General features: G+C 42.7%; 1 protein-coding gene across 1 annotated transcript; it reads left to right on the top strand.

Annotated features, from left to right (window-relative positions):
- The first annotated feature begins 2924 nt into the window (after positions 1–2924).
- LOC144368323 (myomegalin-like) lies at positions 2925–8090 on the top strand. The gene is made up of 3 exons (XM_078027127.1): positions 2925–3442; positions 3743–3860; positions 5453–8090. The coding sequence occupies exons 1-3, from the start codon at positions 3313–3315 to the stop codon at positions 5454–5456; spliced, it is 252 nt and encodes an 83-aa protein (XP_077883253.1). The 5' UTR covers positions 2925–3312; the 3' UTR covers positions 5457–8090.
- Positions 8091–27399: the final 19309 nt, after the last annotated feature.

Genomic DNA, 27399 nt, shown 5'->3' with positions numbered 1-27399 from the left:
GCATATTTAAGTTTCAATACAAGGCATTGTACTAGAAAGCACATAGAAAATTATACTCAAAGTTGGTTTATGAAATTGTACCTAACAAGTTTTTACTGGAAGTTACATTCATGTGGAATATCCATCCATCAAACATTTTTTTTCTAAATAATAGAAACATATCAATCTGTTGACTTTTGCTTTTCTATGTGACATATATAGGCTAATGATATGAGAGGGAAGTCCTGGCACCTTAGATCTTGTGTGGTAAAGGCTAGACTGTGCATGATTTGGGGTGCAGGCTGTTTGTGATGTCCTTGACACTGGTTGTTTTTACTCCCTAGATTCAGGTATTTCCTCTGTGTTTGGGGTGTTGGCATAGATTTTCTAACTCTGGTCCTCCACAGCTCTTCTTTCTCTTCTCCTGGCTCAGATACTGTCATTGTCACCAGGACAAATGGTATAAATATGACAACTAAAGGGCTTGGACACAATGAAGGAAAATTATTAATGCAAATATCTCCTGGTCCTCTGTAAGTGTGTCATCTGAATTTAGAAAATTTTCTGTGTGCGACATCCTTTTTCCTCACAGAGAAAGCATCTTCCATGTTCCTTGAGACTTCTGTGGCTGCCTTTCTTCTCATTCTTCTTCTTGCCACAGTTGTCCTATTGCTGTCTTTTGGTCATTGCCCTGTACACATTCTTATTCAGTTGTCTGTGCCTTTTCTATACAGAAAGCTTTCATGTTTATAATATTGTCCTGAATAGCCCACTTGTCAATGAAAACAAAATTTTTCTTCTGGAAAGTTTATCATTATGTAATGTAGTAAGAAAGATTATAAAAATAAAGAAAACAAAAGGTGTCTATAGGCTTGAGCCACCCTGCATTTCTGAAGGCTGCCTTTCTTGACCCTGAGCTCTTTCACTGTCTCTGCACTGTGAGAACTGAGGATATTTTCATGAATAACAGCAGATATTTATTATTGTGGCTTTCTTTTTCAGAGCTGGATTCAAATGATCCTTCAGGAATGAAGAACTCTCTGAAGCTAGAGGGTGATTCTATGGATGGCTCCTTCGCCAACAAGCATGGCCGCCACATCATAGGCCACATTGATGACTATACTGCTCTCAGAGAGCAGATTGCAGAGGGGAAACAGCTGGTTGAACAGATCCAGTCTCTCCTGACACCCACATGCAACTTCCTGGGCCTTGAAGCTCAGGGCTCAGAGGTAGTCACACCTGCACCTCCTGCCTTCACTCTTTCTTTGTGCCCTTTGTCCTTAATTCTAGTTTCTTCTCCCCTATTTATTTTTGTGGCCTGCATCTCCCAATGACAGAGGAAGCATCTTCCAATTATTCTAGCCAAGCCCTTGCTTCCCTATCTCCTGATTCATTCTATGTTCTACTCTGTGGTATAGGAAACCAACTAGATATTCTGCCTCAGAGCCACAGAGATGTCTGTGCAGTGTTGCCACCATCCTCAGTAAAGTATTTGTTAAGAGTTGATGCCCATATGATGTTGAAATCAGCACAGTCTCATGGCTCATTATCTGTTACACTCATGCTGACCCATGTGGATTAAAATCTGTCAGGTGGACAGGTACTAAGGGATTCACATCCATAAAGGCCTTGTGTGTGGAAAGAGTAAGAATCTGGCAGTGGGAGGGAGGCAATCTGCAAATGCTTCTAAGAGTGCATCTGTGTTCAGAGACAACAAGGGCCAATGGCTGTGCTGTCTGAGCTACCAGAGACCCATGGATGTATAGACAGAGCCTTGCATCCAGGTAACCCCCACTTCAGGGCAAGATACATACCCCTATTCATAAACCAACTAATGGGCCACAAGCCCAATGTGAGAAGTCACCTCTTGTACCTCAAGTTCACTGGTGCAGAGGGGTCTTTTATTGTATGCAAGGAAGTTAAAAGGTCTGTAGAGGACATGACATGGGAATGAGCTGTGACAGCCTTATATAGGGTGTCCAGGTGAGGAGTCATTCCAGGTAAAAGGAGCCACACTTCAGTCCTGGGACCTCAAAAAATGAGCTAGAGTTTTGCAGGTTCAAGCAGCCCATGCTTTGTGCCTCATCAACAAAGAAAGCTTGAGTCTTGTGCAGGGCTGCAATGTCGTGAGCCCTGTGATGTCTCAACTTCAGTGATTTCCATGGCTCCCTCCCACCTTTCCACAGGCACCAGGCAGCAGATGTTTCCATGAGCTAAGAAGCAGTGCTCATGCCCTGCAGCGCACCCTAGATGAGTCAGCCTCACTCCTGACCATGTTCTGGAGAGCAGCTTTACCAAGCTTCCATGGCCCTGGGCTGCCTGGCAAAGTGGTAAGAGGCCAGTGTTGTCTTCTGGTATAAGCTTTGTTCTTCTGCCCCATGAGATTCTGTATTCTCAGTTCCAGGGATTTCTGAGGGTCAGGAGCTACACAGGTTGTTAGAATGTGCTGGATCTTAATGTAGCATCCTGGAGGGAGACCCCTGGTGGATGTTTTCATTGAAGCTCTGATTACCTTACTTTGTCCTCACACCCCAAACCCCAAGATAATAATTCAAAGAGAAGAAAAGGAAATGGAGAAGCACAGACATAGATGCCATGGTAATCTATAAATATCTGCTTCCAATAAATCTGGAGTTTGAACTAAAATTCAGGGGCCTTTGAAGCTTCTCCATTCCTCAGGGCTTCTTGGTCAAAAGATCAAAGGAAGTCACTGTGATCCTGCAGCTTCTTTCAGTCATGCTTCTAGAATCCCAACACACCTTTTATCTCTGTTCCAGTCTGGGGAAAAGGTAGAGCCCCTAAAGAATTGTCCTGCCTTGGTTGGACTAGAATCTGGATCCGCTCACTAGTTTTTATTTCCATATTAATGTAAATGGTATGTTTGGGGAAAAAACTATGCTAATTACAAGGAAGCACTTTACCATCTTCAGATTCATACAGACATTTTGAAATGTGAACACTGTCATCAGGTAGCCCTGTGTCCCAGACATAGTATCTCTGAAATTCCAAGTCCAGCATGGATGGGAGAAGGGTGAGACAAAACTACTTCAAGGACTGATTTGGAGGTCTTGTTCACAGTTGGGAGTTGCTGTGGGTCTGGAGTCAGGGTCTCCTTGATCCTTGATTGGGGGCTTTCAGGTTCTCAACATTCCTACCTGTGGTCTTTTTCTCAACTGTTCTGAACTGAGGGATTGAGAAGCTATAATGAAGGGAACTCAGTCTGCTGAGAAGATTGGAGTTCTGCTTCTGATTGGTAGGAACCACAAAGAACTGGATACATTCGGTCTCCAAACTATTGTCTGAGAGCTTGTCCTTCTTCCCCAGAATGAATCAATGGAAAGGGAGCTCCTGGATCTGCGAGCCCAAGTATCTAAACAGGAGAAGCTCCTTGAGAGCACAGCTGAGCGTCTGAAGACTGCTAACCAGCAGAAGGAAAACATGGAGCAGTTCATTGTCAGCCAGCGTAGGTGCCCCTGAGCTGTGGAGCAGCAGAGGAAAGGAATGGTCTTGCAGATGTCCCACTTGTGCTGCAGATAAACAGTGACCACAGAGGCACTGGGAATGTTGGGAAGGGAGAGTCTGATTCACTGGGCCCAACCCTCCTGTGACATGAGCAGTTGTGGTTGCAGAAGGAGGGGGGGACAAAGGGGTCAGCAAGAGGCCATGATTGAGGGGTGAGAAGAAAATGCTCTAGAAATTGCATGCCCAGCAAGTAGGGCCCAGCTGGAAATTCCTTCTCTCTGGGGCTCTTTTCTTCTTTCAGTGACCAGGACCCATGATATTTTGAAGAAGGCAAGGTCTAACTTGGAGCGAAAGCAACGATTCCATCTTACACAGTCACAGAGCCTGCTTCAAATACATCACCATCTGACATCAGCTCTGTAAGTGACCCTGACCTCCTTTACCTTCTGGGAGATATCAGGTTCACCACACAGGTCTTAGCTCCTGGATAGCCTCCTCTTAAGATTCCATCCCTTCACCCTCCTGCCCGCTCAGCTTTCTACCCTGTTATTATTCTCCTCTCCTCACCATCTCTCCCCTTTAGCCCAATTTTCTCTCCTTGATGTCAGTCAAGCAAGGAGCCAGAGAAATGCAGTTCAGTTGGTCCCTGAGGGAAGAAACTTTCAAAGTCTCTCTGTGAATTAGTTGTCTACCAAGAGATCTTGAGGCCATAAGTGCATTCTGGACTTTCCTGAACTACTTGAAAAACCAAATAAGGCATAACCTTATAAATTGACTTTAGTGCACAAAATTAGGTTAAGAACAGCATTTTATTTTAACATCTCATTTTCTTTAAAAAACATGAAGGAAGATCCATTTGGTCTCCTGGATATAAAAGAAAAAACTGATAATGAAAAAAAGATGTATGAAAGATGATATGTCATGAGCTTTGTAATGTTTTGAACAACCAATAAAAAAAATAAAAGAAAAGAAAAAAAATACACTTTAAGGGAAAAGTTTTAAAATATATATATATATATATATATAGCAGATATTCTCTACTTTCACTTAAATGCTGTGCTAATAATTCCCTAGAAATCCTATTAAGAGAAAATTCATGTGTAACTGATTGTTTTAAATATGAGAAATTAAACCTTTAAACTTATATGGTAAACATCAGAGCAGTTGAGCATTCTAGGAATGTTTCTAAGTTGTACCCTGAGAGCCTTGACACCCATAGTGTGATCAAGCATGGGATGTATATTAACTAGCTCTTGTTTTCTAATTCCCTTTGGTTCTTCTCCGAGAATTGCTTTCTTTCCTGAGCCTCTTAACACAACACTTAGAGGATTGGCTCTGTACAGCCTCTTCCTATCCCTGCCAAGTTAACCCACAGCCTCCAGTTCCTGCTGGCTCCCTCCAGTGTGCAGGCCACCCTCTTTTGTTCCAAGTTTCTGGTCTCTAACTCCAGGCTAAATGTTAACTGGTTGTATGCCATTGGCTGGCCCCTTTGCCTCTGTGAGCTACTACCCTCCATCTGTTAAATGTGGACCTAGACTTCTATCATCTCTGAGGTCCCTGCCAATTTGACTTCTCCTTATGAAAAATGAGACACACACTTAACAGGGGAACTTGCCCCAATATGTCCTCTTCAGTACAGGCTGTTTCTACATGTGCGTGTTTCATGCTTCATCCTTCTTTTCCCGGAATATGACAAGGCCTTTATTTTTCTTCAGACCACATAACATGTAGTATGAACTGGGTAATAAGAGGACAGTAGTAGGATCTGACCATATGACATGCAGTAGGGCTATGGCTGGGGCACCAGGGATTTGGGTGCACAGGGAAGCTTATCCTCTAAGCTGGAACCTGGAATCTCCTCCAGACCCAGTGCATCCCCTTGACTCATTCTTTTTACTACCTCCCACCATGTTTATGCCTTCCTGCATGCTTTGCCCTAATTCCAGTGTCTGGGCATCATAAGTGGGGTCTAACAGTTCCATCTGAACAGAATTCTTTTGTTTACTTGCAGGTGAAATCGTTAAGGGTCCTTCTGTGTGCTCCAGCATTGAGACCTTTGCCTTCCAGGAGCCACAAAAGAAGCAAAGCCACCATGCTTTTGAGATATATATATATATTTATTCATTCCCTAGCACTATGTCTAACCCTACACTATTCCTAAATTTAGTTCTATACATAAAACTACATTAATATAAAGCATATGTAATAATATGAATATTCATGTGTAATTAGACATAAATTTAATATCAATGGAGAAAGAGTGTGGCATAGGGAGGCAACTTACACTATGATCAGAAAGCAGAGAAAGAGAGAAACTCTTTTCTCCAGATTCAAAATGTATACCTCATAGACATGCCTCCAATGAACAACTTCCTCCAGCCACACCCCACCTGCCTTGAGTTTACCACTCAACTAATTCACTGATTAGACCAAGACAAGCATTCAGTCATTTCTCCTCTGAACCTTCTTGCACTGTCTCACATAAGAGACAGTGTGAGACAGTGATTTTCTTTGCCTTCAACTTCATTGATTGGCATGAGACAGACAACCTTTTGCAAGGCCTCACTGACAAAATGTAGTTCAACTTCATCTATTTGTGCTTATCTTCCTATGTTAGCTCTCAAAATATTTTGTGAGTGCTACTCAAGAAAATATGAAATGGTGATCAGTTCTGCTAACACTGAGTATTTGTTTCACTAATATCAAATTTCTACCCTGCTGCTCTGTTTCCATGCTTTTCTGCATATATGATAAACTTGAGTCATAGGGTAATATTTTTGAAGCCATTTTACAATGCCAATCAAACCTGGCATTTTTTATATTAATGGTATGCAGGTCAGTCAAGAGGATACCACTATAAGCTATAATTCACATGTGCACAATCTGGGATAATTCTGTGACTATCAACTGGTTGGTGGTAATGAGATGCATCCCAATTTCAGACAAGCTAAAATGTGAAGAAAAGAATACTCTGGCAGACACCCATAGAATCGCTTCTGATGATTCCTTCTATCTTTCTGAAAGTGACGAGAAATGCAGTGTGGTGAGCATGGACAGCACCCTGGACAATGTCCTGGAGGAGGCCACCTTCCTGTGCACTGGCTGTGCCAAGGATTGAGGGCTCCTTCAAGCACTGGTGCAGTGGGGTCCTCGAAATGAGAAGGTGCAGGGGACCAACTGCAGTGCTTGATGGGCCTTTTTGTTGTCTGCTTTGTGGACACTGTGATAACCTTAGCAGAGTGCCCCCATAAGCATCAACTGGCAAGGCAACGAGGAGAACATGGCCCTAATCACAGCTGTGCCTGCAGGACACCCCACCATCACCAACTACCTGTTCAACTATTTCTCTGGTCTTGATCTTGAAAGAAGGGACATTTTCAGCTTCACTGCCATGATGAAAGTCACCATGTAGGGCTAAATGGAGTGTGCTAGAGTCCTGATGCAGGGGCAGATATACATGGAAGGGACACCCGCCATGAAATATCCCCTCAGAAGCGAGCCGCTTTACATAGGCCGCGCGGAGGCCGCGCCCAACCCTATCCCGAAGAGTTTGAGGAAAAGTACAGGCTAGAGCTGCTGCTGGCCTCTGAGGAAGTTCTGAAGCCTACAACCTCCAAAAATGCTTGCAGAGACTCACTGAGTTTGTGCGGTCCATGCTGACCTAGCACTCCAACTGGGGCCTGGAGGATGGGAGCATCCTAGACCATATGATCAGGATGAGCATAAGCTTTTACAGTCCAATTCTGACTTATCATCTGCCAAGCTGTGAGCCCTGAGGACCTTTCCTGTGGGCGAAAAAGGCAGCAGGCAGTAAGAAAATCCTAGCAGCTAGCAGGGAACCAGGACACCCTTGCCCAAGAGAGGGCTGAGGAGGAGGGCACTGAACAACAATAGCAGACTTCTGAGGCCCAGAGGACCTCCAGAGAGGAGGTTCCAAGAGTCAGCACCCCATCTCTTTACCTGCCAGGGGCCCAGGGGTCAGCCTCTTCCATTTGGAAGGCCAGCCTCCTGCCCCACAAACTCCTGCATCAGAGAAGTGAGTGGCCAGGTGTGGTGGTCCTCAGCATCCACATCAGCAAGGTGCAAGCACCCACCTTCCAGAGGGACCAGAAGGGCAACACCAAGATAGCACCCACCTGCAGATCCCCAAGTGGCAGGACAAGAGTCCAAGAAAGAAAAGAGGAAGGCAGAAGGGGCAGAGAGGAAGCACCAGGCGGAAGCACAGAAGGAAAGACGGGCACCACACTGGAGGAAAAGGACATGAGGGGGTCTGTTGAGCAGAGGACCTGTGTCAGGCTAGCAGCTGTGGACTTGGTGCAGAGCCCCAGGTAGGAGGTGGGTGGGGTCATGCAAGAAGTTGAGACATGCAGTGATGGGGAGAAACACAGGGAGGGGGGCCCCAGGATGGATGCACAGAAGGATGCACAGGGCTCCTACAGTGTGCTCTGCCAGTGCTGCACAGCCTCTAACAGACTTCTTCCCAGAATCTAGGAGGTGATGAACTGTTTCTAACTGGGAACAACACAAACTGATTTGTCTAACACCCATTCTCCTAGCAATCAATACACCTAAAGGACAATTTACCTAAATGTCACCATTTATAGAACATCAATTAAGAAATTAAAAAAAAAACAATTTATCAAAAGGTAGTATTTTTGCATTGTTTTGTATTTTATTCATTATTCACCATTCTGCACCATTTTACAGGTGATGTGGCTCTTTGTATTTAAAGAAGTTTAAGTACATGTGCCCGAATACCCTTGGATTAAAATATTTGTGGTGGCTGTATGAATACACACAGAACTCATGGGTTCTCCATCTTTTTACCATTGGTTTTGGCTTTTACCTTTTCCATCTAATTGTGGGTGCAAATTTGAACTATATTTTCCTATTAATTTGATTAATTGATGCTGTATATTTCTTTTTATTTGATGGAATCTTTGACTTTTACAGCAAAATGATCAAGTGAACTCTTGGCCATACAGTAATAAAAAAAATCATTGTCAAAATTTATGAAATAATGCATAAATAAACTTGCATTTATTGCTAGATTCATTTTAAACAGACACTTTGGATTGGATACACCACTTAGTAAATCTTTAACTAGTTATAAGAAAAAAATTGAGTTTTAATAAGAGGGGTAACTTTAAAAAGTGATTAGTAGAAATAGAAAATTAAGTCATATGCCCTTAGATAAGTCAAATCTGTATATCCTTAAAAGGTAAAAACTATGCAAAAAGGATGAGAAAACCAGAGTGATGAAGTTGCTGAAGTGGGCAGGAGGTGATTTTTAGAAACAGGTGGTTAGAGTTGAGTATTAAGTTAGATGTTTTAGTAAATTTCAAAGAGTATTCAGCACTTTCAGGACAGCCGTCTCTTCCAGGCTCAAGTGGAGTTTACTTTTATTTTTCCTTTGGTAATTGTCCCTGATGTTCATCCTCATGCCAGCTTTATAAAATTTCCAGGATGTGAGGTCTTTGGCAGAACAGAGGTGTGATTTGCCTGGGTGCAGAGCTCTCAGTGGAGCTTTCTCTCTATGCTTTTATCTCCAAAGCACTGAGAAGTTTTTAGTGGATTTTAAAGTATCTGTCACATATGCACTTTACTTAAATGTTAATTTAAATACTGGCGACATGAACTGAAACTATTGTACACAGTTTGAAAGCTCTTTACAATAACCCTGGATTCATGCTGACATGTACTTCTCTGTCTCATGATGCAGGCAGGGGCTGGCACTCAGTTCTCCTTGCTGCTTCCTATTGGCACTTCTGGGTGTGGAGCTTATCAAAGATTTCACACTATTCCTTCCCAACTTAACAGATCATAAGGCTGCACCCAGGCTGTTGGAGAGACTGCTGAGATAAATATACCATGTAGCAAAGTCAGATTTTAACACATTTCTCCTAAATCCCAGAAAGGCACCAGGATGAATGCCTCAGAATCCTGGACCCACCTTTAGAACTACCGATGTTTACTGGATTTGGAACACCCCTATGGCTTAGAAGTTGAGGTTGGTCACATCACCTTGGAGAACAGGGCTGCAAATGACCTCATTTATCTTTGGAGTTGTACTGTGTCCCTGGCATTGTGGCATCTTCATACCATGTCTATGGAATCCATAGCTTTACCAGTCTTACCACAAGCCCCTCCCTCATCAGCTGAGGGCCCAGCCAGGCAGGGTCAAATGGCCTCTGTTTTGTAATCCTCAATACTGGATGCCCTGCGGACCACCTGGCAGCTTTGCAACATTTCCCACCCTTACTCCTAATGCAGAGACTGTTGCTGTGTTGCTCTGGGGGAACTGAACATCAGTGTTTGAGTTCCCAGGAGACTACACTGCAGCCTGTGTTGACAACTGCAGATTCTATTCTCACTGATTTAGAGACTGTTCTTCCTGGACACCCATCCTGAGTTCCTACAAGAAGCTCCAACTTTGAAGAATGCCTAATTGTCATTGGAACAGCCAGTGTTAGGCAGATTCTTCTCTGGCTAATTTGGCATCTGGCTGCCAGAAGATTGTCTAATAATCCTGCCTGTTAAGCACCATGGTATATGGGCACTGGGAATGGCATGGAGCCCCACCCTGACAAGCTGTGACACTTTGTTGCTACCTTGCCAGAAATGCACATTCCTGGTCCCATCCAGCCCTCTACTCCACCACAAGCCGTTGTCAGAGTCTCCAGTGATGGGAGGACTGTCAATGGTATGGCAGGTGATTTCTTCAGTTTCTGAGTTATTGTGAGGTGTGTGACCTGGGACTTCTTTTTCATGTTTGTTCTAATTTTGTTCAGATGCACAGAATATGCCTGACCAGCCTGAGGCATAGCCAATAATACTGCTGGTGTCCACAGAATAGCTCAGAAGATACATGCATTTAGAAAATCCACTAAATCAGCAAACTGATGTCAGCACAACAGTTTTTTTGGCAGACTTGAAGTTGAGCCTGCCATTTTTCTGGTTAGGTGGAAGCAGTCATTATCTGATGAGTATCGTGAAGTGAGGAGAATGATACATGCTTGGGAGAGCTCTGACAGTTCTTAGCTGTGATGTAGGTTAGGGGCAGAAGAATGTGACTGTGAATCCCAAAAGAGCCAAGTGCAGGAAGAGTTGGTGCAGAGCCTGGTGCAAACTCTCTCTCCAGTTCTTCTCTCCAGAATCAAGTCACTTCCAGGCTACCTGGGAAGTCCTTCTCTTTGATATCCACAGGTGGGGTCCGAGTGGCTTCTGGATCAGGTGCCCAGCACTTCTCAGTCTGGCTGTGTGGTAGCATATTAGGTAGTAAAGTTGTTACACTTCAAGGACAATGTCTCTTCCCTTTTCTTCTCACTAAGGAGGAGGAGATTCCCCTTATTCTTTAGTCTCTTTGGAAAGGGCTGCAGTACAGCAGGTGAACACTCTGCCTAGGCTTGGGGCAGGGGCAGTGCAAGATGTCAAGAAGCAAAGTTTGGATGTTTTTCAGCAGTTGATCTTTGGACTCATGACTCTCTCAAGTTAGGGATCTGTGGGAGTGCAAGGGCAGATATTCTCAAGTGGAATCCTCCTGCCCATGCTTGACAGACTGGTAGTGTCCCTATGATAAAGGTGAGAGAGGCAAGTGGGGGGTCAACTGGGCTTGTGATCAGCCCCTAGGTCACCCTGAGGAGTGCTGGGGCTCAGGTGGGCCAGTTAGTTCTTAGGCGACATTGTTAAGTTGACCTCTTTCTGGGTATGGGATTCACAGAGATGTGATTTTATGATCCCTGAGATGGAGAAAAATAGGCCCTGGTCTCCCTGACAGTCCAGCTGACATTATTTGCTGTGTTTTTATTTCTTTGAACAGCTGCATCTAGTCCCAGACTGTCTGCCCTCCATTCATCATCTTTCCAGGGGACAGGTGCTGATGAGTGGTGACCTACCACAGTTTCCCTCCAGCTTCCAAGTTCCTTCCCTAAAATCCTCCTCACTTTCTCTTTTCTTCTCCTATTCCTTTTCTTTCTTTGTCCATTTTCTTCATCCAATTTGGTTAAACTCCTTGCTCATTTGTGGCACCAGCTGTCCTGAGGTCTAAAAAAAGCAGAAAAATAAGGTTCCTAAGAAGCATTATGGTGGCCCTGATACCCCATTAGGTCAAGACCTCTGAGTCTCCAAGTATGAGTGAGCATCATGCACCTCATGCTCCTGTGCTGGGATTCTGCATCTCAGCACCTCACCCTACCCTGCTTTTAGAAAGGGTGGCCTGGTCTACAACTCTTCTGACATGTGACAGCACAGATGGCACAGGCTTGGGGTTTCTGCTTCCATGCAGAAAGTTTATTAACTCTAAAAGCAAATTTCAAGTAGATAAATATCTTCTCAGGGATTTATATATAAAAACAATTAGAGAAAAGTTGAAGTACATTTTAATACTTTTCAGAGTGTGAGTAAATTATGATCAAATTGGACAGAAGAAATAGTTCTAAAACATGGTTAATGCTGCGGATTTTAAAGTGAGATTCCTGAATCTTGCTTCTGTGTGAGCAGAGGTTGCTCTTTTACAACACAGATGGGCCCTTTATTGCTTTTACCTCCATAGCTGGTTACTTCAGTTCTAATGCTGGAGGCTACACCGTGACACTGATGTAGTTTTTCTACTTGCTATGTGCTTATAGTGTCCCACAGTCAGCCCAACACCAATCCAACAAGAAGAGCAGGGAGAGCATGGAGCTGCTCCTGCCTCTGCTTCCTCTAGAGAAATGCACATAAAATATCACTGACATCATGGAAATCATGGTGTAGCTTCTCAGGTTACTCAAGCAGACTCCTGGCAGCACTAGGATACCTCAGATTGTGAAGAATTGCAATGCCATTACCACCTCCACTTTGGGCACTCCTGAGACACCAGGCTCATTCCGTGGTTCAGGAGAGCTTGTGACAAAATAGGATTTGTGATGCCTGTGCCTATTCCTTCCCAGCTGTCAGCAGATTACAGGTCTCTGGGGTAGAGGCTGCTGTTGGTGAGACAGAAGCCCAGGAGGGTGCCAGATCTTAGGCAAGAAATGATGAAAAACCTGCTGTTCCAGACATTTGGGGAGTATCAAGACTTCCAAGTTCCATGAAGAAATGCCTCATAGAGGCTGGGGAATGAGCCCAAAGCAAGGAGAAGGTAGCCCCTGCATGCTCCCCCTTATAGATGAAAGACCTTTTTGTATAATTTGCCTTCATCTAAGTTTGCTTGAGTTACACCCTGATGCAAGTCTCCTGGGCCTTTCCCCAAGTGCACCTGCAGGGTCATACTGGCTCCTGTGTTAACACTACAGTTATTTCCCACATGGCTCAGAGTGATTGGGCACTGCTGTAAAATCCAGCCCAGTTGGTTGTTACATGATAAAATGCTTTTAATTTACAGTATTGGAGAGGGTCTCACACTGTCAGAACCGCCCTCCAACAAAGGTTTGGGGAATGCACGAGACCAGCTGGTGCTTCCCTTATCTGAGCAAGAGGGTGAGTGTCAACCCGTCCCACCACCCAGCCTGGCCCAGAATTACAGGGAGTCCGGAGTTGAGTCAACCATAGAGGTGCAGCAATCTCAACTGTGTGTCAGGGACAAGGTTATACAGTGATAGAAAGAGGGAGTAAGAAGAGATAGTACCAAGAACCAATAAGGAGCAGTTACGTCACTATCACTAAGGGCCTAGCAGATTTCAGGTTAAACCATTAGGCGGGACTAAGGTCAAAACCCCATGAGGCCACCACAGCCAACACCCAATAATGGCCGCGGTCCCAAGGGAGGTAAAAGATTCCAACATCACACATCCTGCACTGGTTGGCTTAGGGTCCTAATCCTCCAAAGAGGGTAGTTGTTTGGATTCTGAACCTGTGCCCAGTTCTTGGTTTCCTGCCAACTAGGTACACATGAGTCTTGCTTTGAGTCAGGCAACCCCCTGGAGGGCCTCAGTGTTCTAAGGAAATAAAGGGCGGAACATTGGCCATGCAATATTCTTATAAAACAGAAAACATCAATCATGATAGATCCTTATATTACAACTAAGTCATGGTCATTGAGACACCAGGAAACTTTGCAGTGGGATGCCATTAGCCACAAAGAACTTACAACAAACACAGTTATTTCTAAAATGAGAATTGTCTAATTTGCCACTTCTTCATGCATTTAGAACTTGTTTTATGCATCTGTATAATAACTCTTGAGTCAGCTAGTCATTTCTGTGCCCATGAGTTCACTTGTCTTCATTAAGATTTTAAACAAGTGGCTTAAAAATTGCTTCTGCAATTTTTTTTTTAATTTAAAGAAATGGGAGAGGACAAAAAGACCAAAATCACTCTCTGCACTGATTTGACTTGATTTTCAAGGGATGTTGAATGCCAGTGCTGCACACTAAATTCCCTCACTCTGACACAGTTTGCAATAAGACTGTGCAAAGCACAGCCCCTTTTGTGCTTCAATGAGCACAGTGTGTCACTGGGTGATTGTGTGCAGAAGCAACCAGGTTCATACACATGCATGAACACTATGTGCACACAGATGACTTCAAGGGAGACCAAACTGCCTGCCTGACCATGGCTTCCTAAGGGAGTGTCTCTTGTGACCCACTTAGTCAGAAGAATCACAAGCCTAAGAATTCTCTGGGAGTCCAGGTGACACATGTTGTGGTACATGAAAGAAAAGTGACCACAACACTAGGAGCAACTAAAAGATCTTTATTGCAGCAGTGCAACAAAGAGAAAAGAAAGAAGGAGAGAGAGAGAAACAGAGAGAGAGAGAGAGAGAGGAAGAGAAGAGAAGAGGAGAGGAGAGAAGAGGAGAGGAGAGATGAAGAGGGAGAGAGCAAGAGCAAGAGAGAGACAGAGAGCGCATGCAAGAAAGACAAAAAGAGAGCAAGAGAGAGAGAGCAAGAAGGGGGGCCTGGCAGGAGGGAGTTTTTATAGCCCAAATCTAATGGGGCCTCTGGGTCTGCAAGCTGCCTTATTGGCCTAATGGGGGGTTAAGTGTTCAGCCTTGAGTTGGGTTGAATGTTCAGACTTGATGCAAACAGATGATAAAGAACCAGATAGAGGGGGGGTTTGAGTGCGTGGACTATCTTGTAGCCAACATCTGTTCAGCCTGCCCTGCAGACAACACAGTTCAGCCTGCTCTGCACCCAACATTCCTCCCTTTTTGTTTTTCTAAGTGACATGAGGGATGGCATAAAGTCCTCTGGCTACTATCTGCTTAATGGTGGGAGGCTTTGGACCTAGAAGGGGAAGTGGAGGAATGTTCTGGGGACAGGTCTGAGAACACCAGGGCAGCCAGAAATAACACTCAGTGGCTACAGACAACTACTGTGGTAGGGGTAAAGTCCATAAAAGTTCCTTGAAGCCACAAGTCCTTGATGGCATAAAACCAGTCCTGGATGTAGGAGATTCTTGGTATCAGCCACTCTTCCTGTAGCAGGGACTCTAGGAGGTATTAGAGGTGGCTTGGTTGAATCCAGTAATATTAAGGGTGACAGACCAATTGCAGCCAGTGGAAGGGCAATTGCCTTGACCCATAAACTGAGAGTGGGTGGTGTCATCCTGGTGTCATGTCACTTGGATGTAGAAGTGGTATCTGTGGTTTGAGATAAAAACTTGAGGGAGAAAAATGATTAGTAAAAGAAGAAGAGGGTTGGCGAGAAATTTTGAGTTTGGTGGGCATGGTGGAAGTCCAGGACTGGACATTTGGAACAAGTGCCTTTTTAAGGTGGGAGGCATGGTACCAGTGGAGTGGCCCAAAAGTTTGACCATCATTGGGGTAGTAAGTATGACTGTATGGGGTCCCATCCATTGAGCTTCCAATGATTGAGAATGGAGTTCCTGAAGTAAGACTGAGTCACCCAGTTAAAGAGGGTCCAATTCAGTTGGTGATTGTGCAGGGATTGAGGCAATGAATGGAACATGAAGGCACCCGTCTGCATGTTCCCTTAGGAGTTTGCATAGAAGTGTGAGATTAGGCAGGTAGGACACAAGGGGAGGAGGAGTGATTGAAAAGCTTTGGTTGATTAAGAAACGGCACCCAGAGAGTAGCTCAAAGGGGCTAAGGCCTGAGGGAGCTCTTGGGGCTCCCTGAATTCAGGTGAGGGCCAATGGCAGGAGATTGGGCCAGAAGAGCCTGAGTTCAATAGCATATTTAGTGAGATGATCCTTGAGAATGCCATTAGGCCTCTCAACCTTACCCAAGGATTGGGGTTGATAGGAGATGTGGAGCCTCCAAGTGATGTTGAGACCTTTGGAGACTAGTTGAACAACCTGAGAAGTGAAAGCCAGACTGTTGTCTGACTGGATGGAAGTGAGAACTTCGAAACTGGGAATGATCTGCTGGATGAGGATGGAGGTGACAGTGTCAGCAATTTCCCTGGATGTAGGGAAGGCTTCTATAAGTATCAGCCAATGTAAGTAGGTAGCAAAGCTTTTTGTGCCTAGGCACATGAGTGAAGTTGATCTACTAGTCTTTGCCTGGCTAGTGGCTCCTCATCTGAGGTGTGGGGAGTTTAGGTTTGATGCTTCCTTGTGGGGATACTGTAGAACAGACAGAATAAGCAGAGTGGACCTGCTGGAGAGTAGTTCTCATTCCTAGGAAGTTAAAGAGGGGTTGTGAAAACTGGAAAAATGGGTTAGACAGGGTTTTAGATGGGCACAGAGTCTCTGGAGCCAGAGGAGTTGGTCATGAATCACAGGTCTCCATCTTGGGCATCAGGGCTGGTAGTCTTAAAGAAGTAGTTGATTGACCAGCTTGTTGGTGAATTTGTGTATCTGATCTTGCATGAACTTCTATAGGCAATTTAATAGATATGGTCCGATTAGGAGAAACCGAGAGAGGACTAATAGGAGTCATGTGAGGGGGAGGAGCCAAGGCCATACTTGACGGAACATTCCCCATGGAGCCTGTTGGCTTATTTGCTGTCTCCTTTTTTCTAGCTGTTTTTGTCTTTTATTACTCCCAGGAAAGACTGTGTTTTGGCTGAACTGGTTTTGGTAGGTGTTTAAGATCAATTTGGTCAAAATTGACTTTGTTTCTATCTATTGTTAAGAGTCAGCTGAGTTCCCATAGGGGTCCCTCATGGGGGAACTTGAGAGCAGCTTCTTAGTTCTGCTAGTGCCTTTTGCGCTAGGATGGGTCCAGGTCTTGCTTGATCTTGTGGCTTCCCTTGGAAGCATCAGAGATGTCTCCTGTCTCCAATGACCCTCCAATTCACAGCAAGTGCACTGATTGGGTTTTCATTCTCCAGTGGCCTCAATAATCTCTCTGACCAGGAGGTTATGTTGCCCAGAGTTGCAAAGCTCTTTATAGAAGTTCCCTGTTCCCTGGATTCAGACTGACTCAGAGGGCCAGAACCAAATATTGGTTTTCTTGGCCATTTTAATTTAACTTTAAGTCTTGCTCATAAACACCCAGCAAAGTCATTTTCACCCTAAATTAAGAGTATTGGGCTTTAGCTAAAGTCTGGCCTACTTTGGAGTCCTTCTGACATGTAGTAAGATGGGAAGCATAGCCTTATCTCAGGTAAGGCTAAGATTTATAAATCTTAGGTAAAGTGTTCTACTATCGAACTGATCTTTGTTTTTAAATATTATTTTATAAAGTTTATGTATGTTGTTGCTTGATGTCACATGAATACTAGGTAATACAGTATATTACATATAAATTGTACCCAGTGTATAGAACTTTATATTAATCTTATTGATAACAGGTTCAGTTTTAGAACATTAAATGATATAAATAAATCTCCAATGTTATTTTTATAAGCCTAAAATAACCATGCAACCTTTTAGAGAACACTAGCTTGATATAATTTTTTAAAAACTTTTATCTTAATGACATATATCTGGAAAATATGAACACACTTAATATACAAAGAAGAGTAATAGTACCACAATTATTATTGATGTTTTTATATTAATCAAGTTTAGCTTTTAAAGAAATAACATATTACAATATTGCAAAATAACAGTTGTTGTTTAACCATAGTTGTATACACAGACCTTCTTTAGCACTTACTTAAACCTATATAGCCAGCATACACAGACTTTCTTCATCACTTGCTTCAACCCTCTTATTTACTTAATAGACTCTCTTATCTAGAAACACATTATTCTTCTATTAAATCCATATTTAGAACCTTCTAATTTCTCTCTCCTGTTAACTCTTTTTTTATTCACACTTTGAAACAATCCTTGTAAATTGTTTAGGCAAATTATTATAAAAATAATTTAGGCAAATTATTCCATTTTAATAAGAGATAGTTTGTTCTTTGCAGCACACAATTAATCACATCTGTTGACCATTTCATGAAAACATGAACAATGTTTAAGTATATAGAATTATACTGTAGTAGGGACAGACAAGGCAAGGCACCTAAGATAGCACTGAAGATAGGGAAATAGTTTTATTTTGTTGCAGCCAGATTCAGAAGGCACAGCTTCTGTTGTAATCAATTAATCCCCTGAACCCCAAGTTTAGGTTGTTTCAGAATTTTGTACCCAACATGTAAGGTAAGGGGCTCAGAAGTTCACAGTCTGCAGAAGTTCACAAAAAGCAGTTTTTGTGTATTTGTGTATGTGTGTGTGTTCTGGGCAAGTTAACCCTTCCAAGGACACACCTGGGAAGGGGAGAGCTTTTTCTTCCTTTTCTCTCCTCCTCACCCCCCACCCCCCCACCAGCTGTTATCATGGAGTTACAGTTGGTAACTTCCTTATCTTAGAAATGTAGCCTTCTCTGTGAAGCCCCAGCTCAAGGCCAGAGGCCTTGTTTACATATTTTGGGAAAACTAGTAAGGAGGTGTCCAGGTTCTGGAGTGCTGATTTTTTCCAGACAGTGGCCAAGTAAAACAGGGCAACAGGAAAATAGGAAGTTTATCTACATTAATATTTTTGGAGAGATTCTTTTGCTGAAAGTCCTAACATCAGCCATGGTGAAGATTTGTGGAGAAGGTCAGTTAAGCCTTTTCTATGGGCCTGGGTAGGGAAGGGAAAAACGGGAAGGTGGGGCTGAGAGCAGCTTGGTGGATCTGAGAATGAGGAAGGAGTGATGTAAAGGAATAGGACTTTCCCTAGCAAGGAAAACTTGAGCAGTAGAACAGGTAGAGCAGAGGGGAGGATGGGAGTGGATATCCCAAAAAGCCTGTAAGGGACAATTCTTAGTAACCTGTTTCCAGTGATGACAATCAACTTTAAAGGCCATTTTCACCAGATCTCTGATAGGGTCCAAGGGCTCTCCTCAGCTAGTTTGAGCTTTGGGTTAGCTGGTAAGAGGACCTGGTGGGACCTGGTGTGGGCGCTGACAGAAGAAGAGAGGAGTGAGTGGGTGAAGGGATTCCTTCAGTACCTGCTACCTCAGAAAAGAGGCAGTGGTTTGAGGAAAGGCGGTTGTTTAAGTTTTTGATCTAGAGAGTGGAGAAGAGAAGTCAGGTTGTTCGGGTGGGGGAGTCAGTGGAGGGGCTGGGGCAGAAGGTTGAGGGTGAGGACCTATTTGAGCCAGGTGATAGGGTGGAAATTCATCAGTAGGGTCAAAAGTAGTGGATGAGTCCGGAGGAGGAGGAGATTGGGGATTAGTGGTTGTGGGTGTTGATTTGCAAGCTAGAAAAATTTTCAGAGATCTGCAAGAGATGCAGAGAGCACAAGAAAGAAGAAAGCTTTGATATAGCAGCCTTTTACCCATTTTTTTCAAATGCTCACAGTAATTGTAGAGATCCCTTAGAATGGGGGTATCCAGGGACCCAAAATTGGAACCATCTGCTTTGGTTGTCTAAGGGATAAGTGGGCCAGACATGGGTGCTATATTTTATCAATTTTGGGGGTTTGATGTCTGGTGTCAAGGAGAGGGTTTTGAGGTTATCCAAGAGGCATTGTAGGGGAGAGTTGACCAGCAGAGAGGACACATTACCCATGTCGCAAACGTAGTATAAGCAGGAGGGAAGAGGATGCAAACATAGTATAGGGGAGAAGGAAGGAGATTCAAATGTAGTATGAGGAAGAGGGAAGGAGATGCAAAGATAGTATAAGAGAGAAGGAGGAAACTGATTTATTGGCAAAAGAAGCATCCCCGCTAGAGCCAAAAATCAGGAGTGACTTAGTGGCAGGTTCGAGCTGCAGAGATTGGTTGTCACCGAATCCTGACAGTCGAAGCTCTCATCCTAGACAGAGCTGGAGCCGTGGGAGACCTTGGCCAAGGCTTTTCAGGACCCCTCTTGGAGAGGCCAGAGACTTCCAGGGCCAGAAAGAGGGGAAAAAGAGAGACAGGGGAAGAGGGAGGGAGGGGAGGGGAGGGTTCTCTCTGGCGGCCGAGTCTTGAAGGTGTGAGGACTAGGATTTTAGGAGAGCCACCAAGACGGTGAAGGTCTGGGTGGGGTGTGATGTTCAGTTCTCTGTTATGTGTCCCTGGAAGTTACAGAGTCCTTCAAGGAAGACCTACAAAGCCTATGCTGGTAAACTACCAGCTGGGAAGGGAAGGGAATTATTTTGAACCCAGGAGTCTATTCTGACCTAGGAAGGAGTCCCTGAGGGCCACCGTGGCCTTAAAGGCTGTGGTGGGGTGCTTTCCTCCCTGCAGGTGGGTGAAGAGGTTTGCCGGACAATCAACGGTCAAATCCTCCTGACACCACTGTTGAGTTTAGGACTCCAGGAAGGGGAAACTCACCAATCGAAGGCCAGGGGTGGATGGAGTTCTGGGGTCGAGAAAATGGGTTCAGGCCATCTGGTGAGTGGCACTTCCGAAGGAAGAGGGACCCAAAAGTGGGTTTTAACCCTCTCCTGGGTTTCGGCAGCAATGAAAGAAAAGTGAACACAACACGCAGAGCAACCAAAAGATCTTAATTGCAGCAGTGCAACAAAGAGAAAAGAAAGAAGAAAATAATGAGAGAGAGAGAGAGAGAGAGAGAGAGAGAGAGAGAGAGAGAAAGAGAAGAGGAGAGATGAAGAGGGAGAGAGCAAGAGCAAGAGAGACAGAGAGCGTGCACAAGAAAGACAAAGAGAGCAAGAGAGAGAGCAATAGAGAGGGGGGCCTGGCAGGAGGGAGTTTTTATAGCCCAAATCTAATGGAGCCTCTGAGTCTGAAAGCTGCCTTGTTGGCCCAAGGGGGCTTTAAGTGTTCAGCCTTGAGTGGGGTTGAATGTTCAGACTTGACGCAAACAGGTGACAAAGGACCAGATAGAGGGGGGTTTGAGTGTGTGGGCTATCTTCTAGCCAACATCTGTTCAGCCTGCCCTGAAGACAACACAGTTCAGCCTGCTCTGCACCCAACAGTACAGGCCTTATTAAAAGATGACCCAGGCAGCTTAAATAGAACTGCATTGGCTGGGTCTGCAATCTCTTCTTTAATCAAGGCACCTTAACACCAGTTTGAAGTTCTGAAAGCTGGTTTAGAGCATACACCTATGGCTATGCTTGGTGGAAACCAAGTGTGTGATACCATACTCACAGAAATGGTAGCAGCAAATTCATGAGCCCTTAGTATATTTAGACTCTTAGTTTGACTCAGATGCTTCATTCAAATGAAGGGTTAAAGCTAATCTTTATGGAACTTTCTTAGTTCAGATGATAGATGGCATTTACTGGATTTCCCAGGATCTGTGTTTTTATCAGTGGTGGTCAGCTATGTACTGCTATGCCCTACTTGGTGGTATAAGCCATTATCATCTAGAAAAGTCATCTGAGACACAATTTGGAGAAGCAATCCCCCATAATACATGAGAAAACTTACATATACACAGTGAATAGATTAAAGGAGAATTCAAAATAATACAGTAAGAACAGTCAAGCTGAGAGCCCTTGTTGTCGTTGTTTTCAATTTGCCTAAACAAATAAGTACAGTGTTGTCAATACAATATTTTTTGTAAGAAAATTAACTTAAGATTGCCAAAACATAAGATCAAGAGTTAGCGAGAATTCCTGCCACACTCTAGCCCTAAATTGTTGGAAAAAGCATTGAGTGTAAAGGTGAGTACCTCAATTCTTATTTCTGCCATTTGCTAGCTAATATGACATTGACATAACCTTTCTGCATCTGTGACATAAATCTTTCCATCTCTAAAAGGCAATAAAATATAACAAGACTACATTAGTTCATGACACGCCTTAGTTCATCCTAAAGGGAAAATATTAAAATTCTTGAGAATCTGGTCTTTTTCTAGACCCCCTCTTTCCTGTGGTCATGAAGATGTACATGCTGGATACGAGGCTGGTGAACATTAACCAACTATGATTTTCTGATACCCAACTCTCATTTCTGGGAAAGAATATCACAAGTTCCCTTTGAGTTTAAATCGAATCCTACACGTTAACAAGAACCAATGTTTGCTGAGTCTTTACTATGTGTCAATTCAACACAAGGTACCAGCAGGCAATTATAAAAAAAATGCTCAATGTTGACTCATCCTGTGGATCCAAACAATATAGCTGGACTGCTGAGGTGAATGCACACTAATCAACCCAGTAGCAGATTAAGGGGGGCTTGCCAAGTCCTGGAGTAAGATACTAAATGCTGTAGGAATTCAGGAAAGAAAGGATACTGGTGGAGGAGTGGGGTCGAATGAGATGGAATGGGGTGGGGTGTAGAGTTGCAGAGAAAGTAGACCCTGAATTAGAGACTTGTATAAGGAAAACTTGAATCAGTCTCAAGAAATCTCTAAGTTTCTCATTATTCATGTTTTAACCAGTTACTAGCTCAGAGCACTACATGTGAACAATTACCTACCTGGAATGCAGGAATGCCAGCAGCTTATCCAGCTGGTGAAATTTTCCACTTAGCCTCAATCAGGTGGTCTCCAACTACAAAAGGCTTTGGCTCTACACCTGGAAAAAAAGAGCCATTCCTAATCATGTACCCTGAGTCAGGGAAAACTTCTTGAATAGAAAAGCCAATCACTAGGCAATGAGAGAGAGAGAGAGAGAGAGAGAGAGAGAGAGAGAGAGAGAGAGAGAGAGAGAGAGAGAGAGAGAGAGTCTGCAAGAGTATTGCAAGTTTTGGGGAACCTTGGGTAACTTAGTGAGAATTTGTGAACGAAACAGGTAGGAGATGTATCTCATTGGTAGACCACTTTAAGGTTCACTTCTGTACACCAAAACTACTACAACAACACCTGAACAACAGAAATCCAACAAAAAACATGAAAGAGTACTTCATGAACAAGAGAATACCTTCATTTTTTTAAAAATAGAAGTGTTGGACACCATGTGAAAAATGGGAGGCCTCATGCACTTCTGTTAAATATATAAAATGGTATAGTAGGTATGGAAATAAATTTGATGATTGCTAAAATTTTAAACATAGAATTACCACATGACCTACCAATTTTATTCCTAGCTATATTTCCAAATTCACTGAAAACAGATATTCAAACACTTGAACATGAATAGCAATGGCATCGCCATTTCCACCAGGAAATATATGAAAATTCAAATTTCCTTCCAAAATGATAAAAAATGTGTCTATGTATTTATATGTATCCATGTCTAAGTAAGCACATGTACATATAGATATATTCATATAAACAAATATATATCTCTATATAGCATCTATATATATGTATGAATATTATTACTCTTCCATAAAAATGAAGTACTGAAACAGGCAACCATGTAAACAAAATCTCAAAAATATTAAGAAAAGTAAACAAAATCAGACATGAAATTTTACCTGTGCTATAACTACATGTATATTATATATCCCAAACTGGAAATCATAGAGTTAAAAAGGTCTCTCCTTTTTGGAGAGTTGGCCAGGGGCTTTGAAGGCATGTAAGTGAGCGGTTGCTTAACAGATTACATAATTTATTTTTTTTCTTTAATTTTTATTGTTGGTTGTTCAAAACATTACATAGTTCTTGACATATCATATTTCACATTTTGATTCAAGTGGGTTATGAACTCCCATTTTTACCCCGTGTACAGATTGCAGCATCACATCCACTGTTTTACATATTGCTATACTAATGTCTGTTGTATTCTGCTGCCTTTCCTATCCTCTACTATCCCCCATCCCCTCCCCTCCCATCTTCTCTGTCTACCCCATCTACTGTAATTCATTTCTCCCACTTGTTTTTTTCCCCCTTTCCCCTCACTTCCTCTTGTATGTAATTATGTATAACCATGAGGGTCTCCTTCCATTTCCATGCAATTTCCCTTCTCTTTCCTTTTCCCTCCCACCTCTCACCCCTGTTTAATGTTAATCTTCTTCTCATGCTCTTCCCCCCAACTCTGTTCTTAGTTACTCTCCTTATATCAAAGAAAACATTTGGCATTTGTTTTTAGGGATTGGCTAGCTTCACTTAGCATAATCTGTTCTAATGCCATCCATCTCCCTGCAAATTCTATGATTTTGTCATTTTTTTAATGCAGTGTAGTACTCCATTGTGTATAAATGCCACAATTTTTTTATCCATTCGTCTATTGAAGGGCATCTAGGTTGGTTCCACAGTCTTGCTATTGTGAATTGTGCTGCTATGAACATTGATGTAGCAGTGTCCCTGTAGCATGCTCTCTTTAGGTCTTTAGGGAATAGACCAAGAAGGGAAATAGCTGGGACAAATGGTGGTTCCATTTCCAGCTTTCCAAGAAATCTCCATACTGCTTTCCAAATTGGCTGCACCAATTTGCAGTCCCACCAGCAATGTACAAGTGTACACTTTTCCCCACATCCTCGCCAGCACTTGTTGTTGTTTGACTTCATAATGGCTGCCAATCTTACTGAAGTGAGATGGTATCTTAGGGTGGTTTTGATTTGCATTTCTCTGCTAGAGATGGTGAGCATTTTTTCATGTACTTATTGATGTTGGTCGCGTAGAATGAATTTGGAAGTTCTCCCTCTTTTTCTATTTCCTGGAATAGCTTGAAAAGTATTGGTATTAGTTCCTCTTTAAAGATTTTGTAAAACTCTGCTGTATACCCATCCGGTCCTGGGCTTTTCTTAGTTGGTAGTCTTTTGATGGTTTCTTCTATTTCCTCAATTGGTATTGGTCTGTTTAGGTTGTCTATATCCTCCTGATTCAATCTGGGCAGATCATATGACTTAAGAAATTTATCGATGCCTTCACTATCTTCTATTTTTTTGGAGTATAAGGATTCAAAATAATTTCTGGTTATCTTCTGTATTTCTGAAATGTCTGTTGTGATATTGCCTTTTTCATCCCATATGCTAGTAATTTGAGTTCTCTCTCTTCTCTTTGTTAGCATGGCTAAGGGTCTGTCGATTTTATTTATTTTTTCAAAGAACCAACTTTCAGTTTTCTCAATTTTTTTAATTGTTTCTTTTGTTTTGATTTCATTAATTTCAGCTCTGATTTTAATTATTTCTTGCCTTCGACTTCTTCTGCTGTTGTTTTGCTCTTCTTTTTCTAGGATTTTGAGATGAAGTATGAGATCATTTATTTGTTGGTTTTTTCTTTTTTTAAGGAATGAACTCCAAGCAATGAATTTTCCTCTTAGAACTGCTTTCAATGTGTCCCATATTCCAATATGTTGTGTCTTGTATTTTCATTTATCTCTAAGAATTTTTTAATTTCCTCCTTGATGTCTTCTATAACCCATTGATCATTCAGTAACCTATTGTTTATTCTCCAAGTGATGCATGATTTTTCCTTTTTTTTTTGTTGATTTTCAGTTTCATTCCATTATGATCAGATAAGATGCATGGTATTATCTCTACTCCTTTATATTGTCTAAGAGTTGCCCTGTGACATAATATATGATTTATTTTTGAGAAGAATCCATGTGCTGCTGAGAAAAAAGTGTAACTGCTTGAGGTTGGGTGGTATATTCTACATATGTCAATTAACTCTAGGTTATTAATTGTGTTATTGAGTTCTATAGTTTCCTTAATCAACTTTTGTTTGGAAGATCTGTCCAGTGGTGAGAGAGGTGTGTTGAAGTCTCCCATGATTATTGTATGGTGGTCTATTAGACTCTTGAACTTGAGAAGAGTTTGTTTGATGAACATAGCTGCACCATTGTTTGGGGCATATATATTTATGATTGTTATGTCTTGTTGGTGTATGGTTTTCTTGAGCAGTATGTAGTGTCCCTCTTTATCCCTTTTGATTAACTTTGGCTTGAAATCTATTTTATTTGATATGAGTATAAACACTCCTGCTTGTTTCCGAAGTCCATATGAGTGATATGATTTTTCCCAACCTTTCATCTTCAGTCTATGTATGTCTTTTCCTATCAAATGCGTCTCCTGTAGGCAGCATATTGTTGGATCTTGTTTTTGTGATCCATTCTACTAGCCTGTGTCTCTTAATAGGTGAGTTGAAGCCATTAACATTTAGGGTTATTATTGAGATTGATGTTACTAAACCTGATTTGTTTTCCTCTTTGATTATTTTCCCCCCTTTACTGTACTACCTCCCACTGTTGGTTTTCATTGTTATTTTCCATTTCCTCTTCCTGTAATGTTTTGCCAAGGATGTTTTGGAGAGATGGTTTTCTAGCTGCAAATTCTTTTAAGTTTTGTTTATCGTGGAAGGTTTTAATTTCATCTTCCTTCCTGAAGCTTAATTTTACTGGATACACAATTCTTGGTTGGAACCCATTTTCTTTCAGTGTTTGAAATATGTTATTCCAGGATCTTCTAGCTTTCAGAGTCTGTGTTGAAAGATCAGCTGTTATCCTGATTGGTTTACCCCTAAATGTAATCTGCTTCCTTTCTCTTGTAGCTATTAAAATTCTCTCCTTATTCTGTATGTTGGGCATCTTCATTATAATGTGTCTAGGTGTGGATCTCTTATGATTTTGCACATTCGGCATCCTGTAGGCTTCTAGGATTTGGGATTCTGTCTCGTTCTTCAAGTCTGGGAAGTTTTCTCGTATTATTTCATTGAATAGATTGCTCATTCCTTTGGGTTGGACCTCTATACCTTCCTGTATCCCAATGACTCTTAAGTTTGGTCTCTTTAGGTTAGCCCATATTATTTGGATGTTCTGCTCATGGTTTCTTAACAGTCTTGCTGAGCTGTCTATGTTCTTTTCAAGTTGAAATACTTTGTCTTCATTGATGTTCTATCTTCTAAGTGTTCTACTCTGCTGGTAGTATTCTCAATTCAGTGTTTAAGTTGGTTTATTGCTTCCTGCATTTCTAGGATTTCTGTTTGTTTGTTTTTTATAACCTCTATCTCCCTGTATAGTTGATCTTTTGCTTCTTGGATTTGTTTATGTATTTCATTGTCAAAGTGATCTTTCATTGTCTGATTTTGCTGTCTAATGTCTTCCTCGAGACTCCAGATCATCTGAAGCATGTATATCCTGAATTCTTTATCTGACATTCCATCTGCTGCAGATATTACCTCTTCTAATATTGAGTTGACCTGAATTGCTTGTGGTCCTTTCTTTCCTTGTCTTTTCATACTGTTCACGTTTCTTTCTGCTTGGTGAAACTGTTGGTTTATTGAATTTTCCCCCTATATATTTATATTGCTCTTGTGTAGTTGCAAAGTCTCCCTCCCAGGTGCGGGCGGCGGCTCTGCCCCTCCTCCAATTGGGGCAATGTTCTGCTGGTTGGTAACAGGTCCGCCTACCTTGCAGGCATGGGTGGTGGCTCTGCCCCTTCGCAGGCCGCTGGGCCTGTTCTGTGGGTGGTCACATTTCCGCCTACCTTTGCAGGTGGGGGAGGGGTGGCTCTGTCCGTACGCAGGCCGCTGGGCCTGTTCTGCCAGTGGGTCGCCTGTCTGCCTAACTTGCAGGCTCGGGAGGGGCGGCTCTGACCCTCTCCGGGTTTCTGGACCTGTTCTGCTGGTGGGTGGCAGGTCCGCCTACCTTGCAGGCGCACAGTGGCTCTGCCCCTCCCCCAATGGGGGCGGTATGTCTACCACACTGGCGGGCCACTGGTCCTGTTCTGCCGGTGGGTCACAGGTCCACCTACCTTGCAGGTGCGTGGGGCGGCTCTTCATAATTTATTTTCAGTAATTAAGATGTTTAAAAGAAGGTAATTTTGGTAATTAAACCACAACATTGTAAATGTCACTACTTAATTTATTT

The sequence above is a fragment of the Ictidomys tridecemlineatus genome, chromosome 11 (genome assembly GCF_052094955.1).
Source record: "Ictidomys tridecemlineatus isolate mIctTri1 chromosome 11, mIctTri1.hap1, whole genome shotgun sequence".
NCBI lineage: Eukaryota > Metazoa > Chordata > Mammalia > Rodentia > Sciuridae > Ictidomys > Ictidomys tridecemlineatus.
Note: the sequence above shows the minus strand (reverse complement) of the source record. Positions and strands in the feature narration are given on the sequence as shown.

Coding starts and splice junctions, on each gene's coding strand:
- LOC144368323 (XM_078027127.1), top strand. CDS start 3,313: ATGGAAAGGGAGCTCCTGGATCTGCGAGCCCAAGTATCTAAACAGGAG. Junction 3,443..3,742: donor GCAGTTCATTGTCAGCCAGC/GTAGGTGCCCCT, acceptor TTCTTCTTTCAG/TGACCAGGACCCATGATATT.